This window comes from Somniosus microcephalus, chromosome 30, assembly GCF_052327205.1.
Source record: "Somniosus microcephalus isolate GS21.2 chromosome 30, FLI_Smic_1.0, whole genome shotgun sequence".
Classification (NCBI taxonomy): domain Eukaryota; kingdom Metazoa; phylum Chordata; class Chondrichthyes; order Squaliformes; family Somniosidae; genus Somniosus; species Somniosus microcephalus.
The window spans coordinates 30,377,700-30,392,798 of NC_141016.1; the positions used below are offsets into that span (position 1 = coordinate 30,377,700).

The following is a 15,099-nucleotide window of genomic DNA, read 5'->3' on the forward strand; positions in this document are numbered from 1 at the left end:
TTGCAGCTCCGTGCGATATGTCCCAACTCACCGCAATTGTAACAATACAAATCAGGACAGTTTCTTACGAGATGGTCATGTCCCAGACAATAGTAACACACCTTTACTTGGTTATCGTGCAGCACACGAAAGTACTGTACTCCTTCCAGTGTCTCGAACTTCATACTGTAAGGCAAAGACCTCACCCCCTCTGGGAACCGCACCTTTACATACCGGGTTCCGTCTGCTACCCGTGTTCCCGGATAGTACCTCCTCTTTATTTCGGAACAGATTTTAATGTCCCACGACTCCAACTTTTTGCTCAGCACTTCGTCCTCGATGTACACAGGCAAGTTCAAAAATGAAACCTCCACCTCCTCTGAATATAGCAGTCACCTCCAAAAATTTCTCCCCAACTTTCAGACTGAGCAGCAGTTTTTCCACCTCCTCACGGCCACTGACCGTCACCTCAAATCCCACATTTGGTTTTGGTCGGCAGGCAAAACAGCTTCCCTCACCACAGTGCTCATGAACCGCCTGGATTATATCCCAGGCTCGAATCTTCTTATCTTCACATTGCACCACCACCGTATTTTCTTTACCAAACCTCCTGAGGTCCCGGCCCAAATCTTTGGGCCTTTTTTTCCCCCTTCCCACCACAGTTTCTTCCCTAATAAAATTCCTCTTGGGAATATTGTCCTCCGAGGGGCCCGGCACTCCGGACCCCTCAGCAGCCATCTGGCTGTTTTTTGTGGGCCAAAAAGGCCCTAAAACCTGAAAACAACACCCCAAAACCCTCCACCAACTTTTTACAAAACTCCCTCCAACACCCAGCTGCAATTAGGGAACCAGCCACACCTGGCTCACTCCTAGCCCCTCCCACCGAGAGAGTGCGACCCTCTGAGCCACAGCTGACACTGAGGGAGCGGAGGAGTTATACAGAGCTCCAGCCTTGGTGAAAATTAATTGGAATCAGAATGGTGCCACGAGTCTGGATTTGAACACAGCGAGGCAGGGGAGATTTAGGAGAAACAAGAGAGGAAATTAGCTGAAAATGGCTAAGTTTATAACTCTCTGCAACTTTCACAGCCAAGAAACATCATCAAAAGTGACATTGTGGTGTGACAGTCATTGTCGAACAATCTCAAGTCTTCATCCGAATTATCCTTTACAGTGACCCATTATTTATTTTGTTTCTACTGCACACAGAAAGGATGAGTTCAAGTGTTTCTTTTTACTACATCTTAAGAATAATCTGCCTCATTGAGTGAAGCCAGCTGCAGGAGAAATAGTGCAGTGTGTCGAAGGCACTTGCTGGATAAGACTGCTATTGTCCGGAGCTGTGCAATGCTGCGCCTGGTTTGTATCCGGGCTCATGGACACTCGCTCAATTCAAAACACTGCGAGTGTGCCCAATGTGCCATATACAGCACCACAGATTAGATGACTTCTCTACCTTTTGGCCTTTATTGAAAAGGGGTATGGCGTATAAAAGTAGGGAAGTTTTGATGCAACTTTACAGGACGCTGGTGAGACCGCACCTGGAGTACTGCGTACAGTTTTGGTCTCCTTATTTAAGGAAGGATATACTTGCATTGGAGGCAGTGCAGAGAAGGTTCAGTAGGTTGATTCCTGGGACAAAGGGTGACATAATAAAACTCACTACGCACTTGATTTGAGTATAAAGCAAGGCTTTAATCAACTTGTTTCAGAACATAGAGGGCTAGTTGTACTTCACTAGTTCCTGTCTTACAAAATGTCCCTGGAAAGCTGGGCCCACGCCCGAGTATTTATACTCCTTGGACGGCGCCACCAGCTGGCCATCCAGTGTTATTTCATGAGTAGTTTCTTGATGAGGATGAGATTTATGACAAAGGGGTTGACCTATGATGAAAGGTTGAACAGGTTGGGCCTATCATTGGAGTTTAGAAGAATGAGAGGTGATCTTATTGAAACATATAAGATTCTGAGGGGGATTGACAGGGTGGATGCTGAGAGGATGTTTCCCTCGTGGGGGTATCTAGAACTCGGGGGCATGGTTTCAGAATAAGGAGTCGCCCATTTAAGACGGAGATGAGGAGGAATTTCTTCTCTCAGAGGGTCGTGAATCTTTGGAATTCTCTTCCCCGGAGAGCTGTGGAGGCTGGGTCATTGAATCTATTCAAGGCGGAGATTGCCAGACATTTGAACTACAGGGGAGTCGAGGGGTATGGGGAGAGAGCGGGAAAGTGGAGTTGAGGCCAAGATTGGATCAGCTATGATCTTATTGAGTGGCGGAGCAGGCTCGAGGGACCAATTGGCCGACTCCTGCTCCTGTTTCTTGTGTTCTTATGTTTTAAAAGCAGTATCTAGAATTGCCGAGGCTTCTTAACAGAATACCAGACATGGAGGATATATTTATATAAAAATCTTGCTCGCTCCTCATGTTTTTGTCCGTTGCGCTTCAGGCATCAAACTTCAGCTGTCAACAGGCCTTAATCTGCAAATTTTGCATCACACTTGAGCTTTATTGGGCGAGATTTGTTCTCGGGATATGGGGCTTGCATTTATTGCCCATCAGGAGTTGCCCTGGGAAGGTGGTGGTGGGCCTTCTCCTTGAACTGGTGAAGTCCTTGTGTTGATTGTGCTCCCACAGTGGTGTTAGGTAGTGAATTCCAGGATTCTGACCCTGCAATGATGAAGGAAGTGATGTATGTCCAATTCACTATGGTAAAGGGGAACTTGGAGTTGATGGCGTTCCAGCAACCTTGCTGCCCTTGTCCTTCTCGATGGTAGAGGTTGTGGGGAGGGAGATTTGTTTATTTAAGTAACTGGTATGCGAGGAGGAAACATTTCTTTCTTTACTTGCAGTGGATGAGGAAAACATGGGTTATTTATTTCTAGTAGCCAATCAAAAAAGCTTACTTCACGGTCCCTCAACACATTGCTCACAAACATCTTCCCTGTTCTTTCAGTGAACATGAGCACCTCATGTGCTATGGGGACCAATAACTGGGCAGAGGAATAATGAGAAATGTAAAGTGAGGTCTGTAGTTGCAAAATAGCAACTATCACTAAACTGATGGGTGTCATGTTAAATAGGACGAGTCAGGAAAAGGATTGAGGCAAAACAACTTGTCACAGTTCTGGACAGCAGCAACAAGGATAGAGAGAGTGTTGGGGTGTGTAAGTGGACCCAGCGATTGATCCAGAAGTGACACAGCTGTGTCAGAGCAGGAACATCCAAGCTTCTTGTGACCGTGGACCACACAGCCTCGTATATAATTCAAATTTCAAGCCAACATTCCCACTATTTTGATATCATAAAATCACACAGCACAGAAGGAGGCCATTCAGCTCATCGTGACTTTGTATCTCAAGTCAGTGGTACTAACAGATCTTGGTGTTCTGATTTAGGGTTATCACCAAATGATTAGCTTTCTCCAAATATAGAAATATAGAGACAGAGCAATAATGATGAGATGGAGTCCCAGGCAAACTGTACGTACAGGAATTGATGCTTCCCTCTTACCTGTTGTGTACTGTACATGTATAGGAATGAACACTGAGACATATCAACCCATAAAATGCTGGTGAGCATCCGTGCACTCAGTGCAGAAACACACGGGAGTGAATCTCAGTAAGACACGGGATGAATCTCAGTAAGACACGGGAGTGAATCTCTGTAAGACACGGGAGTGAATCTCAGTAAGACATGGGAGTGAATCTCAGTAAGACACAGGAGTGAATCTCAGTAAGACACGGGAGTGAATCTCAGGAAGACATGGGAGTGAATCTCAGTAAGACACGGGAGTGAATCTCAGTCAGACACGGGAGTGAATCTCAGTAAGACATGGGAGTGAATCTCAATAAGGCAAGGAGTGAATCTCAGTAAGACATGGGAGTGAATCTCAGTAAGACAAGGAGTGAATCTCAGTAAGACATGGGAGTGAATCTCAGTAAGACACGGGAGTGAATCTCAGTAATAAACGGGAGTGAATCTCAGTAAGACATGGGAGTGAATCTCAGTAAGACAAGGAGTGAATCTCAGTAAGACACGGGAGTGAATCTCCGTAAGACACGGGAGTGAATCTCAGTAAGACAAGGGAGTGAATCTCAGTAAGACATGGGAGTGAATCTCAGTAAGACACGGGAGTAAATCTCAGTAAGACACGGGAGTGAATCTCAGTAAGACACGGGAGTGAATCTCAGTAAGACATGGGAGTGAATCTCAGTAAGACACGGGAGTGAATCTCCGTAAGACACGGGAGTGAATCTCAGTAAGACACGGGAGTGAATCTCAGTAAGACATGGGAGTGAATCTCAGTAAGACATAAGTGAATCTCAGTAAGACACGGGAGTGAATCTCAGTAAGACACGGGAGTGAATCTCAGTAAGACACGGGAGTGAATCTCAGTAAGACATGGGACTGAATCTCAGTAAGACATAAGTGAATCTCAGTAAGACAAGGGAGTGAATCTCAGTAAGACACGAGTGAATCTCAGTAAGACAAGGGAGTGAATCTCAGTAAGACATGGGAGTGAATCTCAGTAAGACGAGTGAATCTCAGTAAGACACGGGAGTGAATCTCAGTAAGACACGGGAGTGAATCTCTAAGACAAGGGAGTGAATCTCAGTAAGACATGGGAGTGAATCTCAGTAAGACACGATGTAAATCTCAGTAAGACAAGGGAGTGAATCTCAGTAAGACACGAGTGAATCTCAGTAAGACAAGGGAGTGAATCTCAGTAAGACACGGGAGTGAATCTCAGTAAGACAAGGGAGTGAATCTCAGTAAGACACCGGAGTGAATCTCAGTAAGACACGAGTGAATCTCAGTAAGACATGGGAGTGAATCTCAGTAAGACAAGGGAGTGAATCTCAGTAAGACATGGGAGTGAATCTCAGTAAGACACGGGAGTGAATCTCAGTAAGACAAGGGAGTGAATCTCAGTAAGACACGGGAGTGAATCTCAGTAAGACAAGGGAGTGAATCTCAGTAAGACACGGGAGTGAATCTCAGTAAGACACGAGTGAATCTCAGTAAGACACGGGAGTGAATCTCAGTAAGGCAAGGGAGTGAATCTCAGTAAGACATGGGAGTGAATCTCAGTAAGACATGGGAGTGAATCTCAGTAAGACATGGGAGTGAATCTCAGTAAGACACGGGAGTGAATCTCAGTAAGACAAGGGAGTGAATCTCAGTAAGACAAGGGAGTGAATCTCAGTAAGACACGGGAGTGAATCTCAGTAAGACAAGGGAGTGAATCTCAGTAAGACACGGGAGTGAATCTCAGTAAGACATGGGAGTGAATCTCAGTAAGACATGGGAGTGAATCTCAGTAAGACACGGGAGTGAATCTCAGTAAGACAAGGAAATGAATCTCAGTAAGACAAGGGAGTGAATCTCAGTAAGACAAGGAAGTGATTCTCAGTAAGACAAGGGAGTGTATCTCAGTAAGACAAGGGAGTGAATCTCAGTAAGACAAGGGAGTGAATCTCAGTAAGACAAGGGAGTGAATCTCAGTAAGACAAGGAAGTGAATCTCAGTAAGACAAGGGAGTGAATCTCAGTCAGACATGGGAGTGAATCTCAGTAAGACAAGGGAGTGAATCTCAGTAAGACACGAGTGAATCTCAGTAAGACAAGGGAGTGAATCTCAGTAAGACACGAGTGAATCTCAGTAAGACATGGGAGTGAATCTCAGTAAGACATGGGAGTGAATCTCAGTAAGACATGGGAGTGAATCTCAGTAAGACACGAGTGAATCGCACTAAGACATGGGAGTGAATCTCAGTAAGACAAGGGAGTGAATCTCAGTAAGACATGGGAGTGAATCTCAGTAAGACAAGGGAGTGAATCTCAGTAAGACATGGGAGTGAATCTCAGTAAGACAAGGGAGTGAATCTCAGTAAGACACGGGAGTGAATCTCAGTAAGACAAGGAAGTGAATCTCAGTAAGACAAGGGAATGAATCTCAGTAAGACATGGGAGTGAATCTCAGTAAGACAAGGAAGTGAATCTCAGTAAGACATGGGAGTGAATCTCAGCAAGACATGGGAGTGAATCTCAGTAAGACAAGGGAGTGAATCTCAGTAAGACACGAGTGAATCTCAGTAAGACAAGGGAGTGAATCTCAGTAAGACAAGAGAGTGAATCTCAGTAAGACATGGGAGTGAATCTCAGTAAGACATGGGAGTCTAACACGCTGCACTAACACGGACATAATCGATAGATCCTGCTCGGCTGATTTGGAATTCCTCATGGTAAGGTGCAGACCCTTCTACCTGCCTCGGGAATTCACGGCTGTTATCATCACTGCAGTCTACATCCCACCACATGCCAATGCCAAACTAGCACTGAAGGACCTCTACAGGGCCATCAGCGAACAACAAACTGCGCACCCAGACGGAGCTTTTATCGTCGCAGGGGACTTCAGTCACATAAACCTAAAAACTGTACTACCGAAATTCCACCAGAATGTTTCCTGCCCCATAAGAGGGGAGAACACACTGGATCAAGTCTACACGAGCATTGTAGATGCTTATAAGGCCATTCCCTGCCCCCACCTTGGGAAGTCTGACCACCTCTCCCTGTTTCTAGCCCTGGCATACAAACCGCTCATCAAAAGAGTGAGAACATCAGTGAGATCAGTGAAAGTATGGCCAGAGGGGGCAGTTTCGGAGCTTCAGGATTGCTTCGAACGCACTGATTGGGGCATGTTTGCCCATAATGACATCGAGGAATACGCATCCACAGTGCTATTCTACATTAACAGCTGCGTCGAGGTCGTCACGACCCCTAAAAATATCAGGACATACCCCAACCAGAAACCCTGGATGAATGGAGAGGTCCGCTCGCTGTTGAAAGCACGCGACGCAGCATTTAAACCTGGCGACGCGGCGGCTTACAGTGCAGCTAGGACCAACCTAAAAAAGGGTATCAGGACTGCCAAAAGGAAACAGACACTGCGGATAGAGGATCATTTCCACAACAACAGCATGTGGCAAGGCATCCAGTCCATCACTGACTACAAGTCAAAAACACCAGCCCCCCAGTTAGCGATGCCTCCCTTCCGGAGGAGCTTAACAACTTCTACGCTCGCTTCGACAGGGACAACAGGGAGCCGGCTACCAAAGCCTTGCCACCCCCGGAAGACCAGGTGCTCACTCTGTCGACCTCCGACGTAAGGGGTGTTCTACGCGGAGTGAACACACGAAAGGCTGCTGGACCGGATATCATCCCTGGACGGGTACTCAAGGAATGTGCTGATCAGCTGGCTGATGTCTTCACCGCCATCTTCAATCTGTCATTGGCCCAGGCAGTAGTCCCTACATGCTTCAAGACCGCTACCATTATTCCTGTGCCAAAACAAACGGCTGTGACGTGCCTGAACGACTATCGACCTGTCGCACTCACACCCATCATAATGAAGTGTTTCGAGAGACTGATCCTGGCTCACATCAAAGCCAGTGTTCCCACCTCTCTTGACCAACACCAGTTTGCCTATCGTGCAAACAGATCAACGGAGGATGCAATCACAACTGCTCTACACTCGGCACTGAATCACCTAGATGGTAAAGAGACCTACATCAGAATGCTGTTCATAGACTACAGCTCAGCATTCAACACTATCGTCCCCAACAAGCTGGCCACCAAACTCCAAACTCTTGGCCTGAACACTTCCCTCTGCAACTGGACCCTGGACTTCCTAACAAACAGACCCCAGTCTGTCAAATTAGGTAACCACACCTCCCCCCCCTGACCCTGAACACGGGGGCCCCACAAGGATGTGTGCTGAGCCCCCTCCTCTACTCCCTCTTCACCCACGACTGTGTGGCTGTTCATGGTTCCAATACCATCATCAAGTTTGCGGATGATACCACGGTAGTAGGCCAGATCACCAACAACGATGAGTCAGCCTACAGGGAGGAGGTCCAGCATCTCGTGAAGTGGTGCGCCGATAACAACCTGGCCCTTAACATCAAGAAAACCAAAGTAATCATTGTGGACTTCAGGAAGTCTAAAGGCGGAAGTCACACCCTCATCCACATCAATGGGGCTGTGGTGGAAAGGGTGGACAGCTTTAAGTTCCTCGGAGTCCACATCACGGAAGACCTCTCCTGGTCCCTCAATACCTCCTCTCTGGTGAAGAAGGCCCAGCAGCACCTATATTTCCTAAGGAGGCTGAAGGGATGTAACCTGTCACCCCTGATCCTCTCTAACTTTTACCGCTGCACAATAGAGAGCATCCTGACGAACTGTATCACAGTGTGGTATGGCAGCTGTAGCTACTATGACCGGAAAGCCCTGCAGCGGGTAGTCAAAACTGCCCAACGCATTACCGGCACCCGGCTACCGACCATAGAGCACATATACCAGAAACGCTGTTTACGGAGGTCACGGTCCATCATCAAAGACCCTACCCACCCCAGCCACAGTCTGTTCGCCCTCCTGCCATCTGGGAGACGCTACAGATGCATTCGCACCCGTATGACCAGATTTAGGAACAGCTTCTTTCCCAGGGCTGTCATCCTACTGAACTCCACAAATAAACTCTAAAGCCTGCACATCTGCCAATGCACTTTATTATGGTTATGTTTATGTTAATGTATTACAAGCCAAAAGTATATTGAATGTTTAAATGTCTTAATCTAAATGTACACTCTCGGGAGCCGCAAGCCTACATTTCGTTGTACTGCACTTGTGCACTAACAATGACAATAAAAGTTGATTTGATTTGATTTGATTTGAGTGAATCTCAGTAAGACATGGGAGTGAATCTCAGTAAGACAAGGGAGTGAATCTCAGTAAGACAAGGGAGTGAATCTCTGTAAGACACGGGAGTGAATCTCAGTAAGACACGAGCGAATCTCAGTAAGACACAGGAGTGAATCTCAGTAAGACACGAGTGAATCTCAGTAAGTCAAGGGAGTGAATCTCAGTAAGACACGGGATGAATCTCAGTAAGACAAGGGAGTGAATCTCAGTAAGACAAGGGAGTGAATCTCAGTAAGACAAGGGAGTGAATCTCAGTAAGACACGGGAGTGAATCTCAGTAAGACACGGGATGAATCTCAGTAAGACACGGGAGCGAATCTCAGTAAGACAAGGGAGTGAATCTCAGTAAGACAAGGGAGTGAATCTCAGTAAGACATGGGAGTGAATCTCAGTAAGACACGGGAGTAAATCTCAGTAAGACACGGGAGTGAATCTCAGTAAGACACGGGAGTGAATCTCAGTAAGACATGGGAGTGAATCTCAGTAAGACACGGGAGTGAATCTCCGTAAGACACGGGAGTGAATCTCAGTAAGACACGGGAGTGAATCTCAGTAAGACATGGGAGTGAATCTCAGTAAGACATAAGTGAATCTCAGTAAGACACGGGAGTGAATCTCAGTAAGACACGGGAGTGAATCTCAGTAAGACACGGGAGTGAATCTCAGTAAGACATGGGACTGAATCTCAGTAAGACATAAGTGAATCTCAGTAAGACAAGGGAGTGAATCTCAGTAAGACACGAGTGAATCTCAGTAAGACAAGGGAGTGAATCTCAGTAAGACATGGGAGTGAATCTCAGTAAGACGAGTGAATCTCAGTAAGACACGGGAGTGAATCTCAGTAAGACACGGGAGTGAATCTCTAAGACAAGGGAGTGAATCTCAGTAAGACATGGGAGTGAATCTCAGTAAGACACGATGTAAATCTCAGTAAGACAAGGGAGTGAATCTCAGTAAGACACGAGTGAATCTCAGTAAGACAAGGGAGTGAATCTCAGTAAGACAAGGGAGTGAATCTCAGTAAGACACCGGAGTGAATCTCAGTAAGACACGAGTGAATCTCAGTAAGACACGGGAGTGAATCTCAGTAAGACAAGGGAGTGAATCTCAGTAAGACATGGGAGTGAATCTCAGTAAGACATGGGAGTGAATCTCAGTAAGACACGGGAGCGAATCTCAGTAAGACAAGGGAGTGAATCTCAGTAAGACAGGGGAGTGAATCTCAGTAAGACACGGGAGTGAATCTCAGTAAGACATGGGAGTGAATCTCAGTAAGACAAGGGAGTGAATCTCAGTAAGACAAGGGAGTGAATCTCAGTAAGACAAGGGAGTGAATCTCAGTAAGACACGGGAGTGAATCTCAGTAAGACAAGGGAGTGAATCTCAGTAAGACAGGGGAGTGAATCTCAGTAAGACACGGGAGTGAATCTCAGTAAGACATGGGAGTGAATCTCAGTAAGACAAGGGAGTGAATCTCAGTAAGACATGGGAGTGAATCTCAGTAAGACACGGGAGTGAATCTCAGTAAGACACGAGTGAATCTCAGTAAGACACGGGAGTGAATCTCAGTAAGACATGGGAGTGAATCTCAGTAAGACAAGGGAGTGAATCTCAGTAAGACACAGGAGTGAATCTCAGTAAGACACGGGAGCGAATCTCAGTAAGACACGGGAGTGAATCTCAGTAAGACATGGGAGTGAATCTCAGTAAGACAAGGGAGTGAATCTCAGTAAGACATGGGAGTGAATCTCAGTAAGACATGGGAGTGAATCTCAGTAAGACACGGGAGTGAATCTCAGTAAGACACGAGTGAATCTCAGTAAGACACGAGTGAATCTCAGTAAGACACGGGAGTGAATCTCAGTCAGACACGGGAGTGAATCTCAGTAAGACACGGGAGTGAATCTCAGTAAGACACGGGAGTGAATCTCAGTAAGACAAGGGGTGAATCTCAGTAAGACATGGGAGTGAATCTCAGTAAGACACGGGAGTGAATGATCTCTCTCTAGCCGATGTTTAATCAGTGCAGATTCTGTATAGATTCTTTTAATGCTACAGTTCCAGGAGTGAGATTGCTCCATCACAACGGAGTGTCAGCTGTGGCTCAGTTGGTAGCACACTCACCTCTGAATCAGAAGGTTGTGGGTTCAGGTCCCGCTCCAGGCACTTGAGCACAAAAATCTAGGCTGACACTCCAGTGCAGCACTGTGTGAGGGGCAGTACTGAGGGAGAGCAGCACTGTGTGAGGGGCAGTACTGAGGGGGTGCAGCACTGTGTGAGGGGCAGTACTGAGGGAGTGCAGCACTGTGTGAGGGGCAGTACTGAGGGGGTGCAGCACTGTGTGAGGGGCAGTACTGAGGGAGTGCAGCACTGTGTGAGGGGCAGTACTGAGGGAGAGCAGCACTGTGTGAGGGGCAGTACTGAGGGAGTGCAGCACTGTGTGAGGGGCATTACTGAGGGAGAGCAGCACTGTGTGAGGGGCAGTACTGAGGGAGTGCAGCACTGTGTGAGGGGCAGTACTGAGGGAGAGCAGCACTGTGTGAGGGGCAGTACTGAGGGAGTGCAGCACTGTGTGAGGAGCATTACTGAGGGAGAGCAGCACTGTGTGAGGGGCATTACTGAGGGAGAGCAGCACTGTGTGAGGGGCAGTACTGAGGGAGGGCAGTACTGAGGGAGAGCAGCACTGTGTGAGGGGCAGTACTGAGGGGGTGCAGCACTGTGTGAGGGGCAGTACTGAGGGAGAGCAGCACTGTGTGAGGGGCAGTACTGAGGGGGGCAGCACTGTGTGAGGGGCAGCACTGTGTGAGGGGCAGTACTGAGGGGGGCAGCACTGTGTGAGGGGCAGTACTGAGGGAGTGCAGCACTGTCGGAGGGGCAGTACTGAGGGAGTGCAGCACTGTGTGAGGGGCAGTACTGAGGGAGAGCAGCACTGTGTGAGGGGCAGTACTGAGGGAGTGCAGCACTGTGTGAGGGGCAGTACTGAGGGAGAGCAGCACTGTGTGAGGGGCAGTACTGAGGGAGTGCAGCACTGTGTGAGGGGCATTACTGAGGGAGAGCAGCACTGTGTGAGGGGCATTACTGAGGGAGAGCAGCACTGTGTGAGGGGCAGTACTGAGGGAGGGCAGTACTGAGGGAGAGCAGCACTGTGTGAGGGGCAGTACTGAGGGGGTGCAGCACTGTGTGAGGGGCAGTACTGAGGGAGAGCAGCACTGTGTGAGGGGCAGTACTGAGGGGGGCAGCACTGTGTGAGGGGCAGCACTGTGTGAGGGGCAGTACTGAGGGGGGCAGCACTGTGTGAGGGGCAGTACTGAGGGAGTGCAGCACTGTCGGAGGGGCAGTACTGAGGGAGAGCAGCACTGTGTGAGGGGCAGTACTGAGGGAGAGCAGCACTGTGTGAGGGGCAGTACTGAGGGGGGCAGCACTGTGTGAGGGGCAGTACTGAGGGAGAGCAGCACTGTGTGAGGGGCAGTACTGAGCGGGGGCAGTACTGAGCGGGGGCAGTACTGAGGGGGGGCAGCACTGTGTGAGGGGCAGTACTGAGCGGGGGCAGTACTGAGGGGGGGCAGCACTGTGTGAGGGGCAGTACTGAGGGAGTGCAGCACTGTGGGAGGGGCAGTACTGAGGGAGAGCAGCACTGTGTGAGGGGCAGTACTGAGGAAGTGCAGCACTGTCTGAGGGCCAGTACTGAGGGAGTGCAGCACTGTCGGAAGTGCTGCCTTTCAGATAAGACGTTAAACCAAGACCACATCTGCCCTCTCAGGTGGACGTAAATGATCCCATGGCACTATCTTGAAGAAGCAGGGGAGTTAACCCCAGGGTCCTGGCCAATATTTATCAATAAAACAGATTATCTGTCCATTATCACATTGCTGTTTGTGGGAGCTTACTGTGCGCAAATTGGCTGCCGCGTTTCCTACATTACAACAGTGACTATACTTCATTGGCTGTAAAGCGCTTTGGGATGCCCATTGGTTGTGAAAGGCGCTATATAAATGCAAGTCTTTCTTTTGCTTGTGAAGCAGGTGCAGCATTGGTGATGCAATGTCTGTCTTGTCATAGCTGTATTTTGCTGATGACTTCAGTCTGTGTAACAGGTTCAGCACTGTCAATCCATTGGCTTCAGCTCCAGGCACATGACCGTACTTATTTAACAATTGATCCTATTGAGTGCCTGACATCAGCAAAAAGCCTCCATCATTTCATTTTTCTTTCTCTTTGGCTAACACTGTCCGATCTGTGAGCTCTTCTCGGAGGGGAGAGATGTAGTGTTAAAACCTCAAGACGGCTTGTAAGCAATGCATTGATATTCAGGAGGACTGGACAACTGAAATCACAGTGGCCACATCTGAATGTTAAGTGGGTCACAGCCATTGTTGCACGACCTCCCTCAAAGCCTGCCCTGCCAGTGAGGAACCCAAAATAAGCTGTATTAAAGGCTTGAACTGCTTTTTTTTTTAGCGCCACAGCAGCTTCCCAGGATGAATGAGCCTGAGAGCAGCACCTCGAAGCGATTGGCTCTGACAGTGATGTCCCTGCTGTGGATCCTCTGCCTGTGTCTCTCGGTGGAATCGAAGAAGTGGCCCAAAGACTCCAAATGTCCAGCGTCCTGCTCCTGCACCAAGGACAGTGCATTCTGCATGGCCTCAAAGTCCATCCCGCAAACCTTTGCCGAGGACATGACCTCCTTGTAAGTAGAGCTGCAGTTGACGGTGAGATAGGTCGGTGCTAATGAAATAGGATGTTCTATCAGCATCAGGACAGCTGAACCTCTGTGAAGCAGAGGGACACCGGCATCATTTAAACACAACCTACTTCATCATTTGAACGTTCCTTTTGAATCGCTTGCTCAACATGTATAAAAACAATTACTTTTATAGAAAAATAGGAGCAGGAGTAGGCCATTCGGCCCTTCGAGCCTGCTCCACCATTCAATAAGATCATGGCTGATCCTCTATCTCAATACCATATTCCCGCTCTTTCCCCATACCCTTTGATGCCTTATTCAGGACTTTTTCTCCCCAATTGTGCATCCTCCTCTCTTGGAGGATCTGACTCTCACTGGGCACAGCCAATCCCCGCCAGGACCTCATCAATATGGGCATCTCTCGCATGTCAACCTGGACAGTGAGTGTTGGCAGCTGGTTGACTGTGGGAAACATTACAGTTGAGCTCAATACTCCCCTCACCTCAAATCTACACTCACAGAATAGGCACCGGGAACGAGAAGCCTGGCTGAATGTTCCAGGGGCTTGGAGTAAAATCAGAGGCATAAACACACTGAATTTTCTACAGTAATTGTTCTGCAATCAAAAAAATTAGAATCTCTTTTTTTGGTTAAGGTATGTTCTCGCATCACTCCAAAGATTAATATTATATTTTTTACTATTCCTTCAGAAATCTGTATCTGCATTTTATAAAATAGTATTTGTCAGCCATTTTTGTGCTCGTGTGCCGTGGGATGTTTTACTGCATTAAAGGTGCTGTATAAATATGCAAGTTGTTGTAATCAAACATTTTTTTGCTTGGTCACAGAAATAAAACTGGGAGTTTAATTTTCATTATTGAGAAGCCTTTGTGAAGAGCCAAGACCACATTGCAAGTTTGAGAAGGGTAGGACCTTGGATTTTAATAGCATGAGGTGGTAGTCTTCGAGACAGTGCTAATGAGAATGAGAATACGTAAGAAGAATGCCTATCGTAATGGCTACTAGAGAATAAGAACTGAATAATTTAGTGCTACTTTTTTTGTAGAACTGGTATATAACACTCCTGAATATATTATATAAAATAACACACCATGTGTTACTGGGTATAACACTCCTGTATTATATAACACCCCATATTTTACTGGGTATAATGCTCCTTTATATATTTATAAAATAATAAAAACACACTGTGCGTTACTGGGTATAACACTCCTGTACGTATTATATAACACCCCATATTTTACTGGGTATAATGCTCCTTTATATATTTATATAATAATAAAAACACACTGTGCGTTACTGGGTATAACACTCCTGTACGTATTATATAACAACCCATATTTTACTGGCTCCTGTATATTTTTTTATTTGTTCCTGGCATGTGGGTGTCACCAGCAAGGCCAGCATTTATTGCCCGACCATAATTGCCCTTGAGAAGGTGTTGGTGAGCCGCCTTGAATCGTTGCAGTCCGTGTGGTGAAGGTGCTCCCACAGTGCTGTTAGGGAGGGAGTTCCAGGATTTTGACCTAGCGATGATGAAGGATCGGCCGATATATTTCCAAGTCAGGATGGTGTGTGACTTGGAGGGGAACTTGGAGGTGGTGGTGTTCCCATGCGCCTGCTGCCCTTGTCCTTCTAGGTGGTAGAGGCTGCGG

At 47.4% G+C, this 15,099-nt stretch overlaps 1 protein-coding gene across 1 annotated transcript in view; it reads left to right on the top strand.

Moving 5' to 3' along the window:
- The first annotated feature begins 12,926 nt into the window (after positions 1 to 12,926).
- The window catches only part of LOC147098086 (leucine-rich repeat LGI family member 3-like), a 61,868-nt gene continuing 59,695 nt past the window's right edge, over positions 12,927 to 15,099 (top strand). The window contains exon 1 of the mRNA XM_085971319.1: positions 12,927 to 13,426. Coding sequence (XP_085827445.1) covers positions 13,218 to 13,426 — 209 coding nt within the window. The 5' untranslated portion in view covers positions 12,927 to 13,217. The remainder of the gene's footprint in view (positions 13,427 to 15,099) is intronic.